The sequence below is a fragment of the Perca flavescens genome, chromosome 5, assembly GCF_004354835.1.
Source record: "Perca flavescens isolate YP-PL-M2 chromosome 5, PFLA_1.0, whole genome shotgun sequence".
Classification (NCBI taxonomy): domain Eukaryota; kingdom Metazoa; phylum Chordata; class Actinopteri; order Perciformes; family Percidae; genus Perca; species Perca flavescens.
In genome coordinates this window covers 28,241,558-28,259,475 of record NC_041335.1, presented here as the reverse complement: position 1 = coordinate 28,259,475, position 17,918 = coordinate 28,241,558, and the positions used below count along the sequence as shown (strand labels likewise).

At 39.2% G+C, this 17,918-nt stretch overlaps 1 protein-coding gene across 5 annotated transcripts; it reads left to right on the top strand.

Annotated features, from left to right (window-relative positions):
* Positions 1 to 607: 607 nt before the first annotated feature.
* prodhb (proline dehydrogenase (oxidase) 1b) lies at positions 608 to 15,925 on the top strand. 5 transcript variants are annotated; one of them, XM_028578347.1, is made up of 15 exons: positions 610 to 1,110; positions 2,190 to 2,398; positions 5,335 to 5,369; positions 5,458 to 5,607; positions 5,711 to 5,775; positions 5,864 to 5,980; positions 6,087 to 6,160; positions 7,229 to 7,310; positions 8,218 to 8,310; positions 8,712 to 8,858; positions 9,451 to 9,626; positions 11,854 to 11,952; positions 12,097 to 12,185; positions 15,245 to 15,458; positions 15,814 to 15,925. In XM_028578347.1, the coding sequence occupies exons 1-14, from the start codon at positions 769 to 771 to the stop codon at positions 15,433 to 15,435; spliced, it is 1,869 nt and encodes a 622-aa protein (XP_028434148.1). In that variant the 5' UTR covers positions 610 to 768; the 3' UTR covers positions 15,436 to 15,458; positions 15,814 to 15,925. The 5 variants fall into 5 exon arrangements, 4 of the variants coding, with proteins under 4 accessions (XP_028434149.1, XP_028434148.1, XP_028434147.1 ...); XR_003692588.1 differs by lacking the exons at positions 12,097 to 12,185; positions 15,245 to 15,458; positions 15,814 to 15,925 and adding exons at positions 9,872 to 10,178; positions 10,284 to 10,344 and having other exon boundaries at positions 608 to 1,110; positions 11,854 to 11,940; XM_028578346.1 differs by having other exon boundaries at positions 15,245 to 15,925.
* Positions 15,926 to 17,918: the final 1,993 nt, after the last annotated feature.

Genomic DNA, 17,918 nt, shown 5'->3' with positions numbered 1-17,918 from the left:
TTAGGACCTAAATAACACAAGGTAGCCTCATACGTAGCCTATACATCCATGGTATGCCTACAATTACCCAATGTAGCTCTACTTTACAAGAGTAGTATGCCTACTTGTCATACAAAATGCCCCATCTGTAAAATATGTCATTATGATACTAATACAGCGTATTGACCTTTTACCTGTAGCTCTAACAAAACTTTAGGCCTACTTCTGCACTAATACTTATGGGTAGCCTCTTGTAAAGTATTCAGTCCAGTCTATATTCTCATTTATGTTATCATAGAAGTTAATTTATTAGGCTATTTAACGATGCCTTATCTCGTTTGTTTTTGTGATTTAAAATACACTATAGCCATGGTAGCCTATAACAATGCAATTTTCCATCACTATCCATCCATCCAATTATACCTTCAGCCTAAAACTGAGCCATTATAGGGAAGCTAAGCAACGGGATGCGTGTTTAAAATGTAGACACACAAAAAGTAGGCTACACCAACAAACAATTGTTTATAACGACGAGTAGACCAACTTATAATTAACCACCTGCACTGCAATCTGCGGAAACTGGGAAGAGGAAAAAACGGCGTGCTTTATCTACCCAGGGGGTATGATGTACAAACAACTCTTGCGTCACAGGCTTTCCACCAACCAAGTGATGCTAATGTGACTGCTTGGCTTCCTACCTTTCACACTGTAGCGTGTGCAGCTGGCCTGGCACGGGCATATGGTCTGTGTAACCTCACCGCTCCGCTGACATCTTCCTCCTCCACGGTGATGTTTCATGTAAAAGCCGTGCCAGCTCTGACGCGGGCAGGGGCGGACATTCCCTTTAAGCGGTTACTCTCCAGCCGAAGACTCCGGTCCTCGACCTCTGCGACCCAGACGGAGCCGCAGGACGACGTCGGTGCTAAACATGACACGGTCAACATGGAGTTTCCCGGACAGCAGAGGAGAGGAGGGAGAGACGGAACCACCACCACCGCTGCTAATGAGGTCTCCGTAGACTTTGACCAGGCACAGGGGGCTTACAAGAGCAAAGACTCATTAGAGCTGCTCAGAAGTTTGGTGGTTTTCAAACTTTGCTCCTATGACTTCCTGGTTGATAAGAATAAAGAGGTAACGTTAATGAGGTGCTAGCTTAACTTGCAACCCGGCCAATAACGATGAATGTTGTTTAGGTGACTTACTGACGACACTATAGTAAAGGTCAGCGTTTAGTTTACTCCTAGTTATATGACCTTTGGCATAGGCGGGAAAAAGTAGTCCCCATCAAAACAGGTGTGAGTACAAAAGGCACGAGACGCCAGAAAAATTGGCGTGGTGGGCACATTTAAGTTGTTAAACCTGTCTTATTTCATATGCAATGAGGTTAAACTCCTTTGACATAGGCCCACAGATAGCCTATTTGTGAGAGTTTTGGTGATGACAAGCAAACGCTATATAGCTGTGTATACTGTAACGTTACGAAAGGTGTTCAAGCTTCAAGTTAAAACCAAACTTAGCTATATGTCAAATTTGAACCTATAGACCTATATGTCTGCTCTTCATGCTTATAACCCCCAGGCTTAAATAACCCCCACTTCTTAAATTACAACCTGTTTTTCCAAGCATGCAACCTCTCCATGCTAGCTGTAGGCTTGATGACAGATCATTTTATATCCATCTGGTCATGTCAATACACAGTAAAGGGATTGGCCACAAGACACACTTTCCCTTCAAACAAGGCAGTTTCTTTCAGCCCATGTTGTGATGCATAGTGGTATAGTGCCTTGATAGACTTGAAGCACTGCAGGTTTATTCCGTTCACACTCACATCTTCATTGGAATCAATGGAAAGCTTGGCTCTGGTTGTAAAAGCAAGTTACACCAAATGTGAAGCAGTAATATAATCTGGCCTAACTCTGATTTTCAGTGAACCTGCAATGTTTCATACTTTTCCCTGTTTTAATTTTTGATGCAGTAGTTAGCTTGAGGGTAAGACCATCATTTGAATCATTTTGTTTGTGAAAGATCAACATGCTACTTTTTGTAGTCTGTCAGGTAAACATTTTGCCTTTAAAAACCCGCCTACTGCCTGTCTTTTCTGGGATAATATGATTCACATAAAATATGATAAATGACATGTAGAATAAATTATAGGCACATTATACAGTATACTTGCTGTTATGTACCATGTCCTCTCCCTTCCTGATCAGATAATGGATCTAGGTAAGAAGATCCTGGGCCAGAGAGCCTTCGACCAGTTCATGAAGATGACATTTTATGGCCAGTTTGTCGCCGGTGAGGACCACATGGCCATCAGGCCGCTGATCCAGAAGAATCAGGCCTTCGGCGTCGGCTCTGTCCTGGACTACAGCGTGGAGGAAGACATCAGCCAGGAGGAGGCAGAGCAGAAAGAGATGGAGTATGAAAGTTGCAGTATTAACACACATTTCAGTAGATATTGCATACAAAATATGATTTTGAGTGTTTTTTTGAGGTTATATTGTCAGTGTTTCAGGAATCATTTGTGTACAAACATACAGTCAGTTATGGATCAATATTGATCATAGAACTGCACAGATCTTGTCCTGTTTTAATTCTCTAAAGTAAACTGACTCTAATCTACACAGAGTACGTTACCTCACAGAGTATTTTCTACTTATTTAATGTCAAAAATAGGTGTATTTTAGTATGCCTCACAACCAGGAAGTAAACACACTTTACAGCATGATTGGCTGGCTCAGACACGGCCCCTCTTTCTGGATTGGCTGGCTGGAGAGAATTTCTCACTCATTAGGAATTCTGTCACATGGGTAGCACAAGGCAGTGGCAATTTGATCTGTGAGCTAACTTGGATGACATTACAGACCTTATGCAAGCAATCTCTCTGGGCAGAGGCAGCAGCAATGTTACTTAAGTTGTAGCTATGGGCATTCATGCATTATGAGTAATTAGGACATCTCGTAGTCCAAAATAAAATGTGGACTTTTTGGCCCATTTAGGAATTGCTTCACGTCAAATCAGTCAATAAAATGAATAATATTTTATGCTTGTTTCATTGAAGGGGAAAAATACAAACACAATTGTCAGATTTACTTAGCATGAACATAATACTAAAAAATGCCTGACCTTTTTTCAAGGGTCAGGCATAGTGAATAGGGCTGTTAGGCAGTATGTTTAAGTATCCAGCGTTTAAGTCTGTTGACGTAGAGTGACAGCCGACTGCAATGTCAGCTTGTGCCAGACAGAATGTCCTTTATTGTTTTGTGTTATCACATTCTGTAAGGCGATAAAGCTCCCAGGCAAGCCCTTTGCTATGACTTTTTCCACCCCTTTATATTTCTCAGTGTATGGAGTTTTTTTTGTTTTTTTTAAACCATATAACCATCAATATGATTTTTATATATATATTCTATTGGGGATGCAAGCTTGAAACCATCAAAAGAAGTATCAAACTTCAGCCTAGAAAGCCTTTGTTTGGTGAACATACATCTCAAACTATAAAGGAGGAGGACAAGGTACTTTAAGCCAGCTTGATCTCAGACAGCAGGGTTTGACAGGCACTCCAATGATCTGTCAAGATACTGTAGCAACAACAACATTAGTTCATTGCAACAGAAAGAAGATGTAAGCAACAGGCCCGGCTTAATGTTTAGAGCAATGCCAGGCTTCAGTTGTGTGGGCTATTTGAACTTAAAATACATACCTGATTTTACAGTTAGGATTTTATTGATGCATGGTTTTGAAGGCCAGAATGTTTCTAATGAAGCTGGCTGAAACTAATAAGTTGTGACAGTAATCAAATTGTATTAAAATGTTCTGTTTCACCAATAATCTGTGCTTCTAGCACAATTTGAATTTTTGGCAGTATTAGACAGAAAGCATTTGAAACAGAATTTATAAATCTCAACTGGAACCAGTATTGACAACACGGTTACTTACCCCAAATGATCAATGCTACTTAAAACTAGAGATGGCCCGATACCATTTTTTGCTTCCCGATACCGATTCCGATACCTGAACTTGCGTATCGGCCGATACCGAGTACCGATCCGATACCAGTGTGTCATATATTTGATTATGTTTTAACAACTGTATACTACTATCCCTGTATGGATGTGATATGATTTCTATCTTTGTTGTCGGTCTGGCTCAGGTTAAACTTTTTGTGAAACATGAACAAACACAAACAATGAATGCCCCAGAACATTCTTTTTCTATCTAGTTTGACAGTCAGTTATAACGGAAAAAGAACATAAATAAACTACTTTAACGTAGATTTTCTTTAGGGCTTTATTACGTGGTAACGGATCGGTGCATAAACTCCAGTACTTCCCGATACCAATACCAGCGTTTTAAGCAGTATCGGAGCTGATACCGATACTGGTATCGGTATCGGAACATCTCTACTTAAAACGCTGAGATTGGTGTTATTTTTAGGGGCTGTATGGAACAGTTACTTTCATTATATACACATTTGTCTGTTTGTTTTTGTTTTTTACAATTAAATTATTATTTAGCCTAAAATATGTCTGAAATCAGTGGAAAAGGACCATCACAAGTTCCCAGTGTTCCCAAGTTCTGATCAATGGTCCAAAACCCCAGAAGATTTCATTTAACTATACTACTACTACTATTATTATTATTATTATTATTACTACTACTACTACTACTACTACTACTACTATACTCATCTAACTATACAAAACAAAAAAGCAGCAAATCCTCACATTGTGAGAGGCATTTGTCCTTAATAAATGACAAACAATTATTCAATTATCAAAACTGTTGACAATACATTTTTCCTTCGATAGATTAATCGGTTATTTGACTGATGGTTTCTGCACTACTCTTTTTAACATAAAGAAAACAGTATTGAACATGTGTGTAAGACAATACAATTTCAGAGTCAAAGTCAGTGTCAAATGCATACATTGTAGTTAAATGCAGATTTCTACAATAGAAGGGCCTGCTCAGTGCCATGTCATGTTATAAGAATATAATTCCCTTCAGTTTCCTGGCTTTGAATCCTGTTGACGTCCCTGATGTCAAGCATGCTTAGTGTTTAGTCATCCATTCGGTAAAATGAGCTCCCCAGTTCCCTATGATGAGTGGGGGGGGGGTACAACTGCCCTATCTGGAGGGTCAGCAGGCTGACAACAGGACAGTTCAGAATATAGAGCGCACTAAACATAATGTCAGCCTCTGGCATGCCAATGCCACAAGGCCAACATGTTCACATAAAGAGCACTCAGTTCCCAAATTGAACAAAAGACATTTGATGTATTTCTGATAAAACTAATATCTGTAATGTTTACTTAACTTTTTCTTTATCCTTTTGTATTTCTTCTAATTTAGTTCATGTGTATCCGCTGCAGAGAAAGAGAGCATTGGTAAGATGCCTTGTTTTGTTCTCAGTTGTGGACACAGTATATGATGTAATTAGAAGTAATTGACGTGCAAATTTGTTTTCTGCCCCAGGCAAAGACTACAGAGAGAAAAAATACAAAGCACATAAACAGTTCGGGGACCGTTGCAAGGGTATAACCGGAGCCCGCACGTATTTGTACGCCGATGAGGCCAAATGTGACCAGCATATGGAGACCTTCATCAGATGTATCAAAGCATCTGGTAAGTAAATTAAACTCCCGTCATGTTAATACTTTTGTCATTACACCATTTGTCTTTACACAATTTGATTTATTTAAAGACTTGAAGTATGTTGGACCTTTAGGTGGGAGTTCAATGGATGGTTTTTCTGCCATCAAAATGACTGCTCTAGGACGACCTCAGTTTCTGGTAGGCAGTAAGGGGTGATTGAGAGGTCAATGCACTCATTTAGCTGATACTCTTGTGGAAGTGGACTGACATCAGGCTTTTTTTAAAGCTCCAGTTCTCAGAGGTCCTGGTTAAATGGAGGCAATTTTTCACCTTCCTGGCATCACAGCAGGGGAAAGATGGCATGGAGGCGTTAGAGCAGAGGCTGGAGCTGACACAACTGCAGGTCGAATGTTTCCTCCTCTTTTCACCTGGTGAATGTATTTCATACACAATATGAGGATATAGCTACACTATGCCTTGCAGTACTTTATATCTTTATGTCCATCTAGGAATTCCTGACCAAACTGGGTGCAAAAGGTGACTTTTATGGCTGGTTTACTGGAAGTAAAGAGAAATCTTTAGGGTAAGCATGAACACATGCAGATTACCGATATAAACAGTAAATATCCCTGACATATCTGTAAAACAATGTCAGTGTTGTTTTTCATTTTTTTTGCAGTTGTCTGCAGTGCTGTCAAACGATTTTAAAATATTTAATCGCGATTAATCGCATTAATGTCATAGTTAACTTGCAATTAATCGCACATTTTTATCTATTCTAAATGTCCCTTGATTTCTTTTTCTCCCATTATTTCTTCTCATTTTAATGCTCTTATCAACATGTAAAAGTGGATCGGCTTGCTTTGTGCTTTTGTCGCCTGGCTTTGACGAGGGGGTGGAGAATTCGCATCAGCTGTGTACTTGGCCATCACGTGGTATTTCAGACTGGACGTGCTGCGATGATAGCTCCGTTCACAACGACAAAACACACAGAGCACTTTGGTCTTGTCAGTGGAACCATTTGGCAACTTTTTAAAAGTAAACTAATCTTATTGGCATCCATTTCGGCGTCTCGCACTCGCCATCCACTCAAAATGTACCGTTAAACCTACTAACCTACTAAACCTACTAAACCTGGTGTTGGTAATTTTTCTAACGTTACTAGTTGTTGCAACATCATGTGAAAAAAAACTACAAAGTTTGCTAGGCCAAAAAGAACGTTGATCTCACGATAAAAACACTGATGCCGTTAATAACGCGTTTAACTGACAGCACTAGTTGTAATACTTCCCAAACTCTTTAATTGTATTTTCTCACAACATTAAATCACAAAACAATCACCACTATTTCACCAACATGCAAAATACATATATTCAAATCACTTTACAGTTGCATGCACAGTATTTTACAATATATTTGTCTGGCTATTTCTTGTTCCACAAATTATTTGTTTGACATTAATACGTGAATATACAATGACAATACAGATGGAATAAGAAGTCACACCACTTTTTGTCACATTTTTATTTTGTTACATCTTTAAGGACATGCTCAGTTTCAGTGATGAAAATATTGCAAGAAATGACCAAGATACTGGTAATATTTTACACTCACTCATAACACTGTACCTTACTCTCTTCTGCCCTGACAGAACCATTGACATGCTCGACTGGAACAGCCTAATAGACGACAGAACAAAGATATCGAACCTGCTGGTTGTCCCAAATGTAGAGGTCAGTAGAGTAACATTGAAAGAGCAATGTACTGTCAATAAATGTACTTAAAATAATATCCCAGAATGTTTCAATATAATTCAAGACGCAAACTCACTGGACACAATAATTGAGGGACTTCTTGCTTTTCCAAATGTAATGTGTATACAGCAGGCAGGAGACTGGAGGTTTTGAAATGTAAACAATTCAGTGAAATGCACAGCCACGGTCTACATCTGTCTTGGATTGGGATTGTACCTAAATGTATTAAAGCGTTAATGTTTGTTTCCACTTATGTGAACAAGCTTATGACACATTCATGTCAAATACATTTCTGAAAAATCTGGCAGTAACTAAAGTAAAAGGTTGATGTTATTTACATTTTTTTTTTACAAATTTATACCTCGCTGTCGATGTTTTGTCCGTACAGTTTAGTTTTTCAGGTTTTTTGTAATTCATTTGTTTATTTGAGCTCCTTTTGCCTTAACCACACCTTAAACCTATTTAGGTCAGTGGCAGCTCTAGAAACACCACAGCTATTTATTACTTTTATCAGCCCCCAAATTTGCCATTTTAGATTGTTGTAGGGTTACACCCACAGCTATAAAACAATATACAGTATATATATAAAAATGGTTTCATATCTATGGTTACACCCAATTTGGAGTACATTTAAAGTAAACCGTCTGTTTCAAAACTGGGATAAGGGAGATTTCAAGTGTGAATCACTTGGCTCTGAGTTAAGGAAAGGCATGGTTTAATTGCATGTTTACAACATCTGGGCATGTTACCCTCGACGTATCAGTTGAGCTTGGAATAAAGACAGCTGAAGGATGGATTACATAAGAAGCCCTAATAGGGGTCATGCTGTGTGATATTTGGTTCATTAGCATCTCCTGGTGCACACTCTCCTGAGTTGTTTGTCCAGCTAGGTAATCTGGAGCCTCTGCTGGAGAAGTTCACTACGGAGGAGGAGAAACAAATGAAGAGGATGTTACAGCGCATGGACATCTTAGTCAAGGTAAACTCACATTAACTACAAACACTGATCACTGTATGCAAATATACACACACTTCTTAGTAATTTGTTGTTAACATGCAAGGAGCAAGCACTTGTAGTTTAACCAAATGTGTAGTAACATTGTGGCATCTTTATTGGTTAAACCATATTGTACAACAGTGCCATTTTTAATATGACTAAGGCCACTGCAATACTGCTGACCATTGTAAGCATACAATGAAGGCAATAACGAATCTAGGGTGTTGTATTGAAAGTCACAATGTATGTTTTAGACAGAAACAGTAATGACATTCATTTAATGATTCATTAATGCAACTATGATCTTTAATCACATTAGAGGATAATACACACTGTTAAGGTGATATTATACTAAATAAATTACATAATTGTTTTTATTCCAGCATGCAATTGAGAATGGTGTTCGCTTGATGGTGGATGCAGAGCAAACCTACTTCCAGCCGGCTATCAGCAGACTGACGTTAGAGATGCAGAGGATCTACAACAAAGAAAAGCCCGTCATCTTCAACACCTACCAGTGTTATCTCAAGGTTAGAATCCAAAATTTGGCGAAAAAGACCAGAGATTGGAATGTGTAAACAATTTGTCTGCACACAAAGCGTGCAGACACCACCGTTCTAATTCTAATGATAGAAGAACATGCTGTGACAAATCTTGTAACTCCAAATTTCAACTTGTAAAGAGATTACTGAATCAGCTGGGTTGAGGATGAATCTGTGACATGGCCAAGAAGAGGATAATGTTGAAGGGAATTTGGGGGCTTTATTTTGATTTTCTTTAAATACACCATTTCAAATAAAAAGCTGTTTAAGTCACAGTTGCAGTTTCATTCATGTGATTAACATCCTGTTTCAACTCATCTCTGGTTTTGTCGTCCATAGCTTTTTTGATTTTGTAGAATGTAGAAATTTGGTAGAATAGGTAGACCCATATATGATGTAAGAATAATCTAACTGTATTGCACTGTAAGTGGACACATCATTTGGCTCTGTAATAGCTGACTAGTTAGGTCTACAGTAATTATTATAAAATAATAATTATTGCACATTTTTGTATCTAAACTTTAAGGATTTGATTTGATTTTTGCTATAGAGTGAATCATTCTCTTCTTTTGTTCTGCAGGAGGCCTACGACAATGTAACTATGGATGTAGAATTGTCTCGACGTGAGGGTTGGCATTTTGCTTCCAAGCTGGTGCGTGGGGCCTACATGTATCAGGAGCGAGAGAGGGCTAAAGACATTGGTTATGAGGACCCTATTAACCCTGACTATGAGTCTACCAATATAATGTACAACAGGTAAGAGCCAAGGCTTGTTTCTTTGTTTATTAACTGTGGACAGCTGCCCATATCTGCATCTGCAAGGTTTGATCTGTTTTAGCCAAGCTTTAATTTCTTCATATTCACACAGAAGCTGTCTGCTACTATAGCCTTTTCCTATTAGACAGCAGAAAGTTTTGAGTTGAGGGGTCTTGCACAAAGACACCACAGGAAAAAAAAAACTTTAAACTTTTGCTACCCTGATTTTCCCATGTGGTTCACAGATTTGGTCAAAATGGCCACCTTCAAGGCACAAATCTGCTGCAAAGGACAGCACAAGAATTTCATTTTAAAGGAAGTGGTCCTTCAGTTGGAGTTTATGGGTTTAACATCTTGTGTCAGCAAAGCTTCCACCCTGTTGAGTCGTCCTTGTGCAAGTTACAGAACACCATCCAGCTCCAAGGGTACTGTGTAACAATTTTCTGACATTTCCTGGATTAAGGCAAGCTCCGAGAACTCACCCTGTGGAGATCAATTTGTTTTGCACAAAAAGAGCAAAGGCCACCCTCAAGCACTCAATTGGATTTTGAGGTAAACATCCAACATATTAGAGACACAAAGTTTAGCTGATGAGCACAGCACGAGGTGGGATTCAAAATATGCTGATGGTGACAAAGAATATGCTTATTAACACAGCTACACTAGCAGGAAAGCAGAATGCAGAGGTCCTCCCCGAATGGATTGGTTAAGATTTATGGTAAATATTTTGAGTATTTTATATATATATTATTTGCAATAATATCGCGATACGTTAAAACGCAAAGGCTGCGATTTGGTCAGGTGACTCGCGAGAGCAAAGCAGTCTGCACTCTGCAGAGAAAGCATCAACTTGGCACACTAGCGCTACGCCGTACCTTGACCTGTTGTACAATGGTCTCAGGCTCGACAGAAACTTTTGTCCCAAATAGGAACAGTATTTCACTTGTGGGGGACTATTTTGTCTTTTGTCTTATAGTTTTGCTAACGTTGCTACCTCACGGGGTAACACTACGAACCTGTATCAGCACAACAACAACAAAAAAACACAAAGCCACTAACGACAGTTGCATGGCTAAAATGCCAAACACACCAGTTTGTCAAGTAAGCAAAATATCACCCGACAGGCATCACTCACTGAAATGTTTGAAAGCTTAATGTTAACTCCATATGAACGTACTTTAAAACGGAACGAGGAAATTACTCAAGCAGTAACGGAGTTTATCGCCAAAGACATGATGCCCCTTAGTATGGTCACCAAGCCTGGGTTCACGCACGGCTACACAGAGCGTCTGTTTAGCACCGGATAGGTAGGTAGGTAGATTTGAAGTGAGTATGAAGTACACTGGATCGGAGCGGAGTTGCTAATGGTGAGAAATTGTTTCCTGTGTGATCAGGATCACTGTGGCTGGTAGTGTCATACTCACTGCACTTTAGTCTGTGTTGTGTGTTGCTAGAGATACAGAGTTACAGACTAGAGATAATTAAGATTAATATTTAGATATTAATGTTCAGACAGTGATTACATTTAACTTTGAGTTACCTAAATATTTTCAAAGAGGTACAGGCACATATTTCTCTCCTTTATTTTCTGCATTTTTGTTTTGTTACTGACTGGAGATCAGTTATATATTATATTTTTACTTATTTAACGGTCTAGTAAAGTTCAAAGACAGTGTTTAAAAAGTGCAATCCACCTGTTTACATATGTTTATTATAGTAAATAATAATCTAAATACTACTAAGTGTGGTAAAGCCACATATTTGTTTTTATATTTCTGCAATCTGCACTTTAGTTTGTGTGATTTGTTTCTGACTTCCATATGAATGTTTACACCAGGCTTGGTCAGTGCTCAATATACTACTGTGATTGAAGTAGTTAAATAAAAGATGTCATTCTTATAAATTCATGCATCACCTAATTTCATCATTACATCCAGGCCTGGACTCCAGGAAAGAGCAGTTTGTCTAATCGTGTGTTGTTCATACTATACAATGATTTATTGCTTGTCTTTGTTGAATAATACAGAAGACAAAGAGCTTAAAAAATAATCACATATTAAATCGCAATATTGGTGAAAAGAAAATCGCAATTCGATTATTTTCCAAAATCGTTCAGCCCTACTACATATTACATATTTTTATATTTTTATAGTGAGTAGTTTAAGAGAAAATAAAGTTATATTGCTGTCCTTGTGTGCATTTGGCTGTGTCTGTGTATTTGTGTAAGGTGTCTGGACTATGTGCTGGATGAGATTGCGCTTAACAGAAATGCCAACGTTATGGTGGCTTCCCATAATGAGGACACGGTGAAACACACCTTGGGGAGGTACGGTCCTAATTATATCCAAACACACTGTTGAAAAAACACATTTACAATTAATTTTCTTTATTCAGCTTTGCATCTGTACAAACATAAGTTATTTTAGTAAGTGTCTCTCTCGCTCTCTCTCTCTCTCTCTCTTTCATTCAGAATGAATGAGCTGGGTCTCTTACCCACAGACAACAAGGTGTACTTTGGTCAACTACTGGGGATGTGCGATCAGATCAGCTTCCCACTGGGTGAGAAAAACTGACACAAAACACACTCTCTCACACAACCAACAATGCCAAGGCATGATCTTTCCTACCTGAGGATGATTTGACAGTTTAAGTTTAGCCTTTGCAGGATCTGTATCCATTGCCCTCCCCTATAACTCTCAGCTGTGTCACTTAAGACCTTTCAGCTACACATATATACCCCACAGGCCACTTGGACAGCATGAAGTGCACATGTAAATTCTGTCTGTAGCCCATAACGTGACATATGAACTGAGACACCTCAGTATTGACAAGCTGTCTTAACGAAGCGCTGGTGCCGGCTCGCACCACTTTGTTTGTCAGTCAAAGACAGACAGAGAGCGCTGGCAGGGAGTTGTCTGTCAGTGTGAGGCTCAACTTGAAACGCTCTTGACCAGTATTGATGTAAACAGACACGTGTGTTTCTTTGCTTTTTCTCAAGGGATAGAGCAGTCAGTGCTGTGTCTTTTGAATCTTGAAACAATAAAGAAGTTGTTTTATGAAATAAAGCAGATTGGAGTTGAGATCTTTATTTACAATCACTAACTTCAGTTTTCATGATATTGTTGTCAGATATGCTGTGGCCAGTGGTGGAAAAGTATTTCCTTTACTTAAAGAACTCATATTATGCTGATTTTCAGGTTCATAATTGTATTTAGAGGATATATATCAGAATAGGTTTACATGGTTTAATTTTCAGAAAACACCATATTTTTGTTGTACTGCATGTTGTTGCAGCACCTCTTTTCACCCAGTGTGTTGAGCTCTCTGTTTTAGCTACAGAGTGAGACATCTCACTTCTGTTCCATCTGCGCATGTGCGACTCCCAACAAAGATTGGAAGTCGCACATGCGCAGTAGTTAGGTAAGGACTACTAGCCAGTCAGAAGCAGAATATGAGGGCGTGCCACGCTAGCAGTTAGGAGAGTATTATAACATGAGGCACGTTCGTCACGGAAGTAAAGACTGGACTACCATAGAGCTGTTTGGAGCAGTTTGTGAATAGTGTTTTCTGTTGAAGATGCTAAGTTCCTTTGGGGTGGACTTTGGGCTTTTTCACTTTGTAAACCTATAACATGCACAAAAAAGATATATAACACAATAAAGGAAAGGGGAAAGTAAACAGCATAATATGAGCACAAGTCAAAGTACTAATACCACACTGTAAAAATACTTGGTTACAAGTCCTGCATTGAAAATGTTACTTAAGTAAAAGTATGTTAGTATCATCATGAAAATGTAGTAGTAAAAGTACTCAATGCAGAAAAATCCTCACATTTTAGAAACTGGAAATTATCTAAACAGTTGTGTTAAATCGTCTAACGTTAATTTCAGCTGTACTTGTAGGCCTTTATATTGTTGGGTAGTTTAATTTATAACAAAACACTATTTTCTTAAATCTTAATTTGTAAAGTAACTAGTAATTAAAGTTGTCACATGAATGTAGTGGAGTAAAAAGTATAATATTTCCCTCTGAAATGTAGTTGAGTAAAAGTAGAAAGTGGCATAAAAAGAAAAGACTCAAGTAATGTACAAGTACCTCAAATTTGTACTTAAGTACAGCACTTGAGTAAATGTACTGCATTGCATTCCACCACTGGCTGTGGCTCAGAATGTTCTGTGGATGACTTTGTTTTATTGTGTCATGTTTTGATGCTTTGCTAGTAATTGTGGATTAGATGAAAGGACATTTATTTCAATGAGTATGCCCTGGCATAACAGTCCCAGTATGCGAGCCTGCCTGGCAGACAGCAGCAGCTCTTCTAATTCAAATGCAGCAAACTGAGGATTCTTGTGCAAATGCTGCAAACTGGCCCGATTAGAAGGATTGTAGCAATCATTCAGTGAAGGAAGCCAATAGACCTTTTTCACGGCAGACATGTTGACATGTCATAGTAGGAAAAGCACAGGTGTATTCAAAACCATTAATGATGGCTGCAATTAGGCCGCACGGTGGCTAATTGGGTCAAACCCACGCAAGCACGGGGAGAACATGCAAACTGCATGTTCTCCCCGTGCTTGCGTGGGTTTCCTCCGGGTGCTCCGGTTTCTTCCCACCATAAAGACATGCATGCAACTAGGACTACAGTTGAAAATTAGCCGACTGGCTAACACTGGCGCATTTACAGAAATGTTGATTAATGTGCATTGTCCTAATATAAATAAATAAATCTTCTTCATTCCACTTAGGAGAGGCCCTGGTATTGTGCATGCTGACTCACTGAAACAGCTTACTGGGACACTTGATGGAATTGAGCCATCGTTAAGGTTATCAATTTCAGCTGTGCTTTTCCTACTACAAGTCAAAATGTCTGCTGTGAAAAAGGTCCATTGAGATGATGTCCATCTCAATCTCAAGTGTTCTCTGGTGCTACGTTTACACGTGGCTGGCTATTTTCATAAACGGACATTTCAACCTCTGTTTTCAAAAATAACATCATGCACAGCTGTCAGTTTTCAGAAAAGTGTTCGTTTACACGTACCCGTGTATATATGCCGTCAGTGCAGCCAAGAGCACGCCAAACCTGTAGGTGGCAGTGTAACGAGAAGCTCAAGCCCACGTTAGCCAATCAGAATCCCGAAAATAGCAACCGCAACGAATCACTTACTCTTTCTCTCTCTCGGCTGCCTAAACCTCCGTTTTTGTCAGTTTACATGCAAACGTGCAAACGAAGATTTCAAAAATCTCATCTCTGGCCGGAGTTTTTAGAAAGACTCAAGTTTCAGAGGCAAATTCTCCGTTTGCGTGTAAAAACAAAGGGTACAAAGGAAGGGCAATGTCTCCGTTTGTAAAAATAACCATGTACGTGTAAACCGGTTCGGGAGCTTGTCAAAAGTAACCTGTACAAATTATGTTCACCTGAAACTGTAACAACTGAAATTGCAACTAGTCACTCAAACATCACATTTAAAAAAATCACAGATAACTCCCAGACAGTGTTTGCACAGGAAATAGAGAAATATCACTAAAAAATCTAAATGTCTACATTTATCATCTCCATCCATATCATGCTACAAAGCCCATTTTTATTTTGTTTTCTCCCATCCCACTTTCAACCACAGGCCAGGCAGGCTTCCCCGTCTATAAGTACGTCCCCTATGGGCCGGTGAATGAGGTAATGCCCTACCTGTCTCGGAGAGCCCAGGAGAACCGAGGCTTCATGAAGGGTGCCCAAAAGGAGAGGGAGCTGCTGTGGAAGGAGCTGAAACGCAGACTTGCCTCTGGGGAGCTTCTCTACAGACCAGTGTACTGAAAACACAAAAGAAGAGACAAAGAGTATGTCAACGTGTCGTGTTTTTTTTTTATTCTTTTATTTTATTTTGTATCTTCTCTAGTTGAAGGCTGCTGCTGTGGCTGTCTGTTCTGTCTCTCCCTCTGTAAAGCTCTCCCTGGATGTACATCTCCTGTTCTACCCTGTCCTGGAGTTGTAATGCTGATGGACTGTTTTGGCATTTCACTCTGTTATTCTGTCTTTGCAATGCAGTTTTTTCTCCATTCTGTTCCTCGCTGATGTAACCAACCTTCACCCCCATCCTTTCTTTTGTGTACTGCCCATGTTCTCTCTATTTCTTTTCCTTATCCGCCTCTGCATCCATAAGCATTCCTCATTTTGCCTTCCCGTTGTCTATAGAGCTCTGGTATCCATCAAGTGGGCATCTTTACTGCTCCAAAAGGACTCCCTAAAATGTCGACGAGACCTGGGCGGGCATCTCTTTTTATCACCCTATTCATCTTGGAGAGGGACAACAATAATAAAACAAAACAGCCTTGATTTAAATGGTAGTAAAGGAAACATCAATATTCCCCTCCTATATCGTGATTTTTTTTTTTTAAACTCTTGGACAGCCACAGAGTCCCCCGGGGAAGCTTCTTTGCACTGTATATTTGTTTGCTGTATTTGAGGTTGTATTGCTTGTTTGAAAATGATGCCTGTTTATGAATCAATAAGAAAGTATAAATGGCTCCTCACAGCACATCCTTCTTCTTCTAGGAGTGCAATGCTTTTGTGATTGTATTTACTGGAGGGAGCTATATTCTGGGTCACTGAGGTGTTACAAGAGAACATACAGTTCAGTTCAGTATTCAGCGAGTGAATCTCCTTTTAATAGAGATGCCTGCAACTCTGGCAGCCTGGTTTTATTTTTTCATGACACAAGATAATATGCAAGGGAATAATAAGTTAAGTAAGTTGCCGTTTGGTGTTACTGCATTTTGATGGATTAACACTGCAGTTTTTATCTTTGACAATGTAAATATGTTTGAAGCAGGTAATTCCATTCGTTGGTTTGACATGTCTTACTTTATGGACCTGTGACATTGCAAAAATGAATAAATATGCACTGTATGAATAGTAAAATTCTACTTCAAATTTGTGTTAAAGGGAGAACTGGATGTTATAGACTGCTGTATTGTAGCTGTGAGCTATTTGCACAGCTTGAGTTGTTTTTGGTTTGAATTGTGACATCTTCCACTTGGTTATTGATACACAATTAGTATTTTTCAGTCAGAGGGTAACCAAGCTTAATGGTAATTATGGCCTTGTCATTTTATGGGAGCAGTCAGTGCTCTGTAGACCATGATTTAATTACCCATGATACTGTGCTCAATACAGATCAATTAAATTGGATGCATTAATCATTACTCAGAAGAAACTTTAGTGGCTGTTAGGTTTTTACTGAGGCAAAGCGCCACAGAGCTGTCACTGCTGCTGTATTCTATCGGTTTAATTAAGAATCAAGTCTACTTTTGATGCAAGATGTGCCTTTGGGTATACATTTGCCAACAAATCCTTTCTTACAGGACACTGGAGTTTTCCTGGTTAGCTACAGTTGCAAAGATGATTTAGAGGACACATTATAGTGTGAAAAATTCTACACACAGTTCCAAGTCAATCAAAACAAACATGGACTGCATATTCTTTAGGATTTATCATTACGTCTCCCTACTTTAAATCACACAGGCATGTAATAGAATCAGCCAGGGCTAATTTACTTTACGTAATGAATGTTGACATTGTATTATGCAAGATGCGAAGGATGGCATACGTAACCGATTTCTTTGGGCTCCTCGGCTATTGGTCCCCCATGGTCTGACGTCTTGGATTGTTTGTTTGGCTGTGCCCTTGGCTTTGTGGTTTCAATGGGACCACACAGTGTTCCCTGCTCCCTATTTATAGACCTGATGGGCTCATTCTAAGCTAATGAAAACACAGTGATTCTTAGTTTCAGGTGACTAATGAAAACACCAATGCATCCCCCTAAAATCCTACACACCGGTCCTTTAATCTCTAAGCATTTGTGTGCCGAACTGATAGAAAAGGAGTGCTATGGCTTTGAGCTGCCCCCAGGGTATTGGGTATTTGTATCAAACTGAGAGATTACTGGCTCACAGTGCACAAAACAGAAAACTGTGCCCATGCTTATTCAATTCAATAGCTGTTATCATACCCTCAGTAAGTAGATGATGTTAAAACTTAATTTCCCTCTTGAAGGGCTGAGAAAGCTTAGTGGAATTATATTTGCAATATACAGTAGAAGCGTGATTCATAAAAACAAATCTTGCAAAAGTGGAGAGGGAGTTTTCATCTGTCAGCACAATGCTTACACTGTAACCCCACCTTAATATTTATATCAGCAAGTGCATCTTCTCACTTCAGCACAGATGAATAATCGGCGATAGTCCATCAGTGTACGCCTATAAAATCACTGTAGCAATGGTAGTAAAGCTCACTCACTA

Bases quoted from the DNA above. Each gene is read 5' to 3' on its own strand.
- prodhb (XM_028578347.1), top strand. From the start codon at position 769: ATGTTTCATGTAAAAGCCGTGCCAGCTCTGACGCGGGCAGGGGCGGAC. The intron at 5,776-5,863 runs GTAGGCAGTAAG...CTTTTTTTAAAG, and splicing joins TAGGACGACCTCAGTTTCTG to CTCCAGTTCTCAGAGGTCCT. The intron at 8,311-8,711 runs GTAAACTCACAT...TTTTTATTCCAG, and splicing joins GCATGGACATCTTAGTCAAG to CATGCAATTGAGAATGGTGT.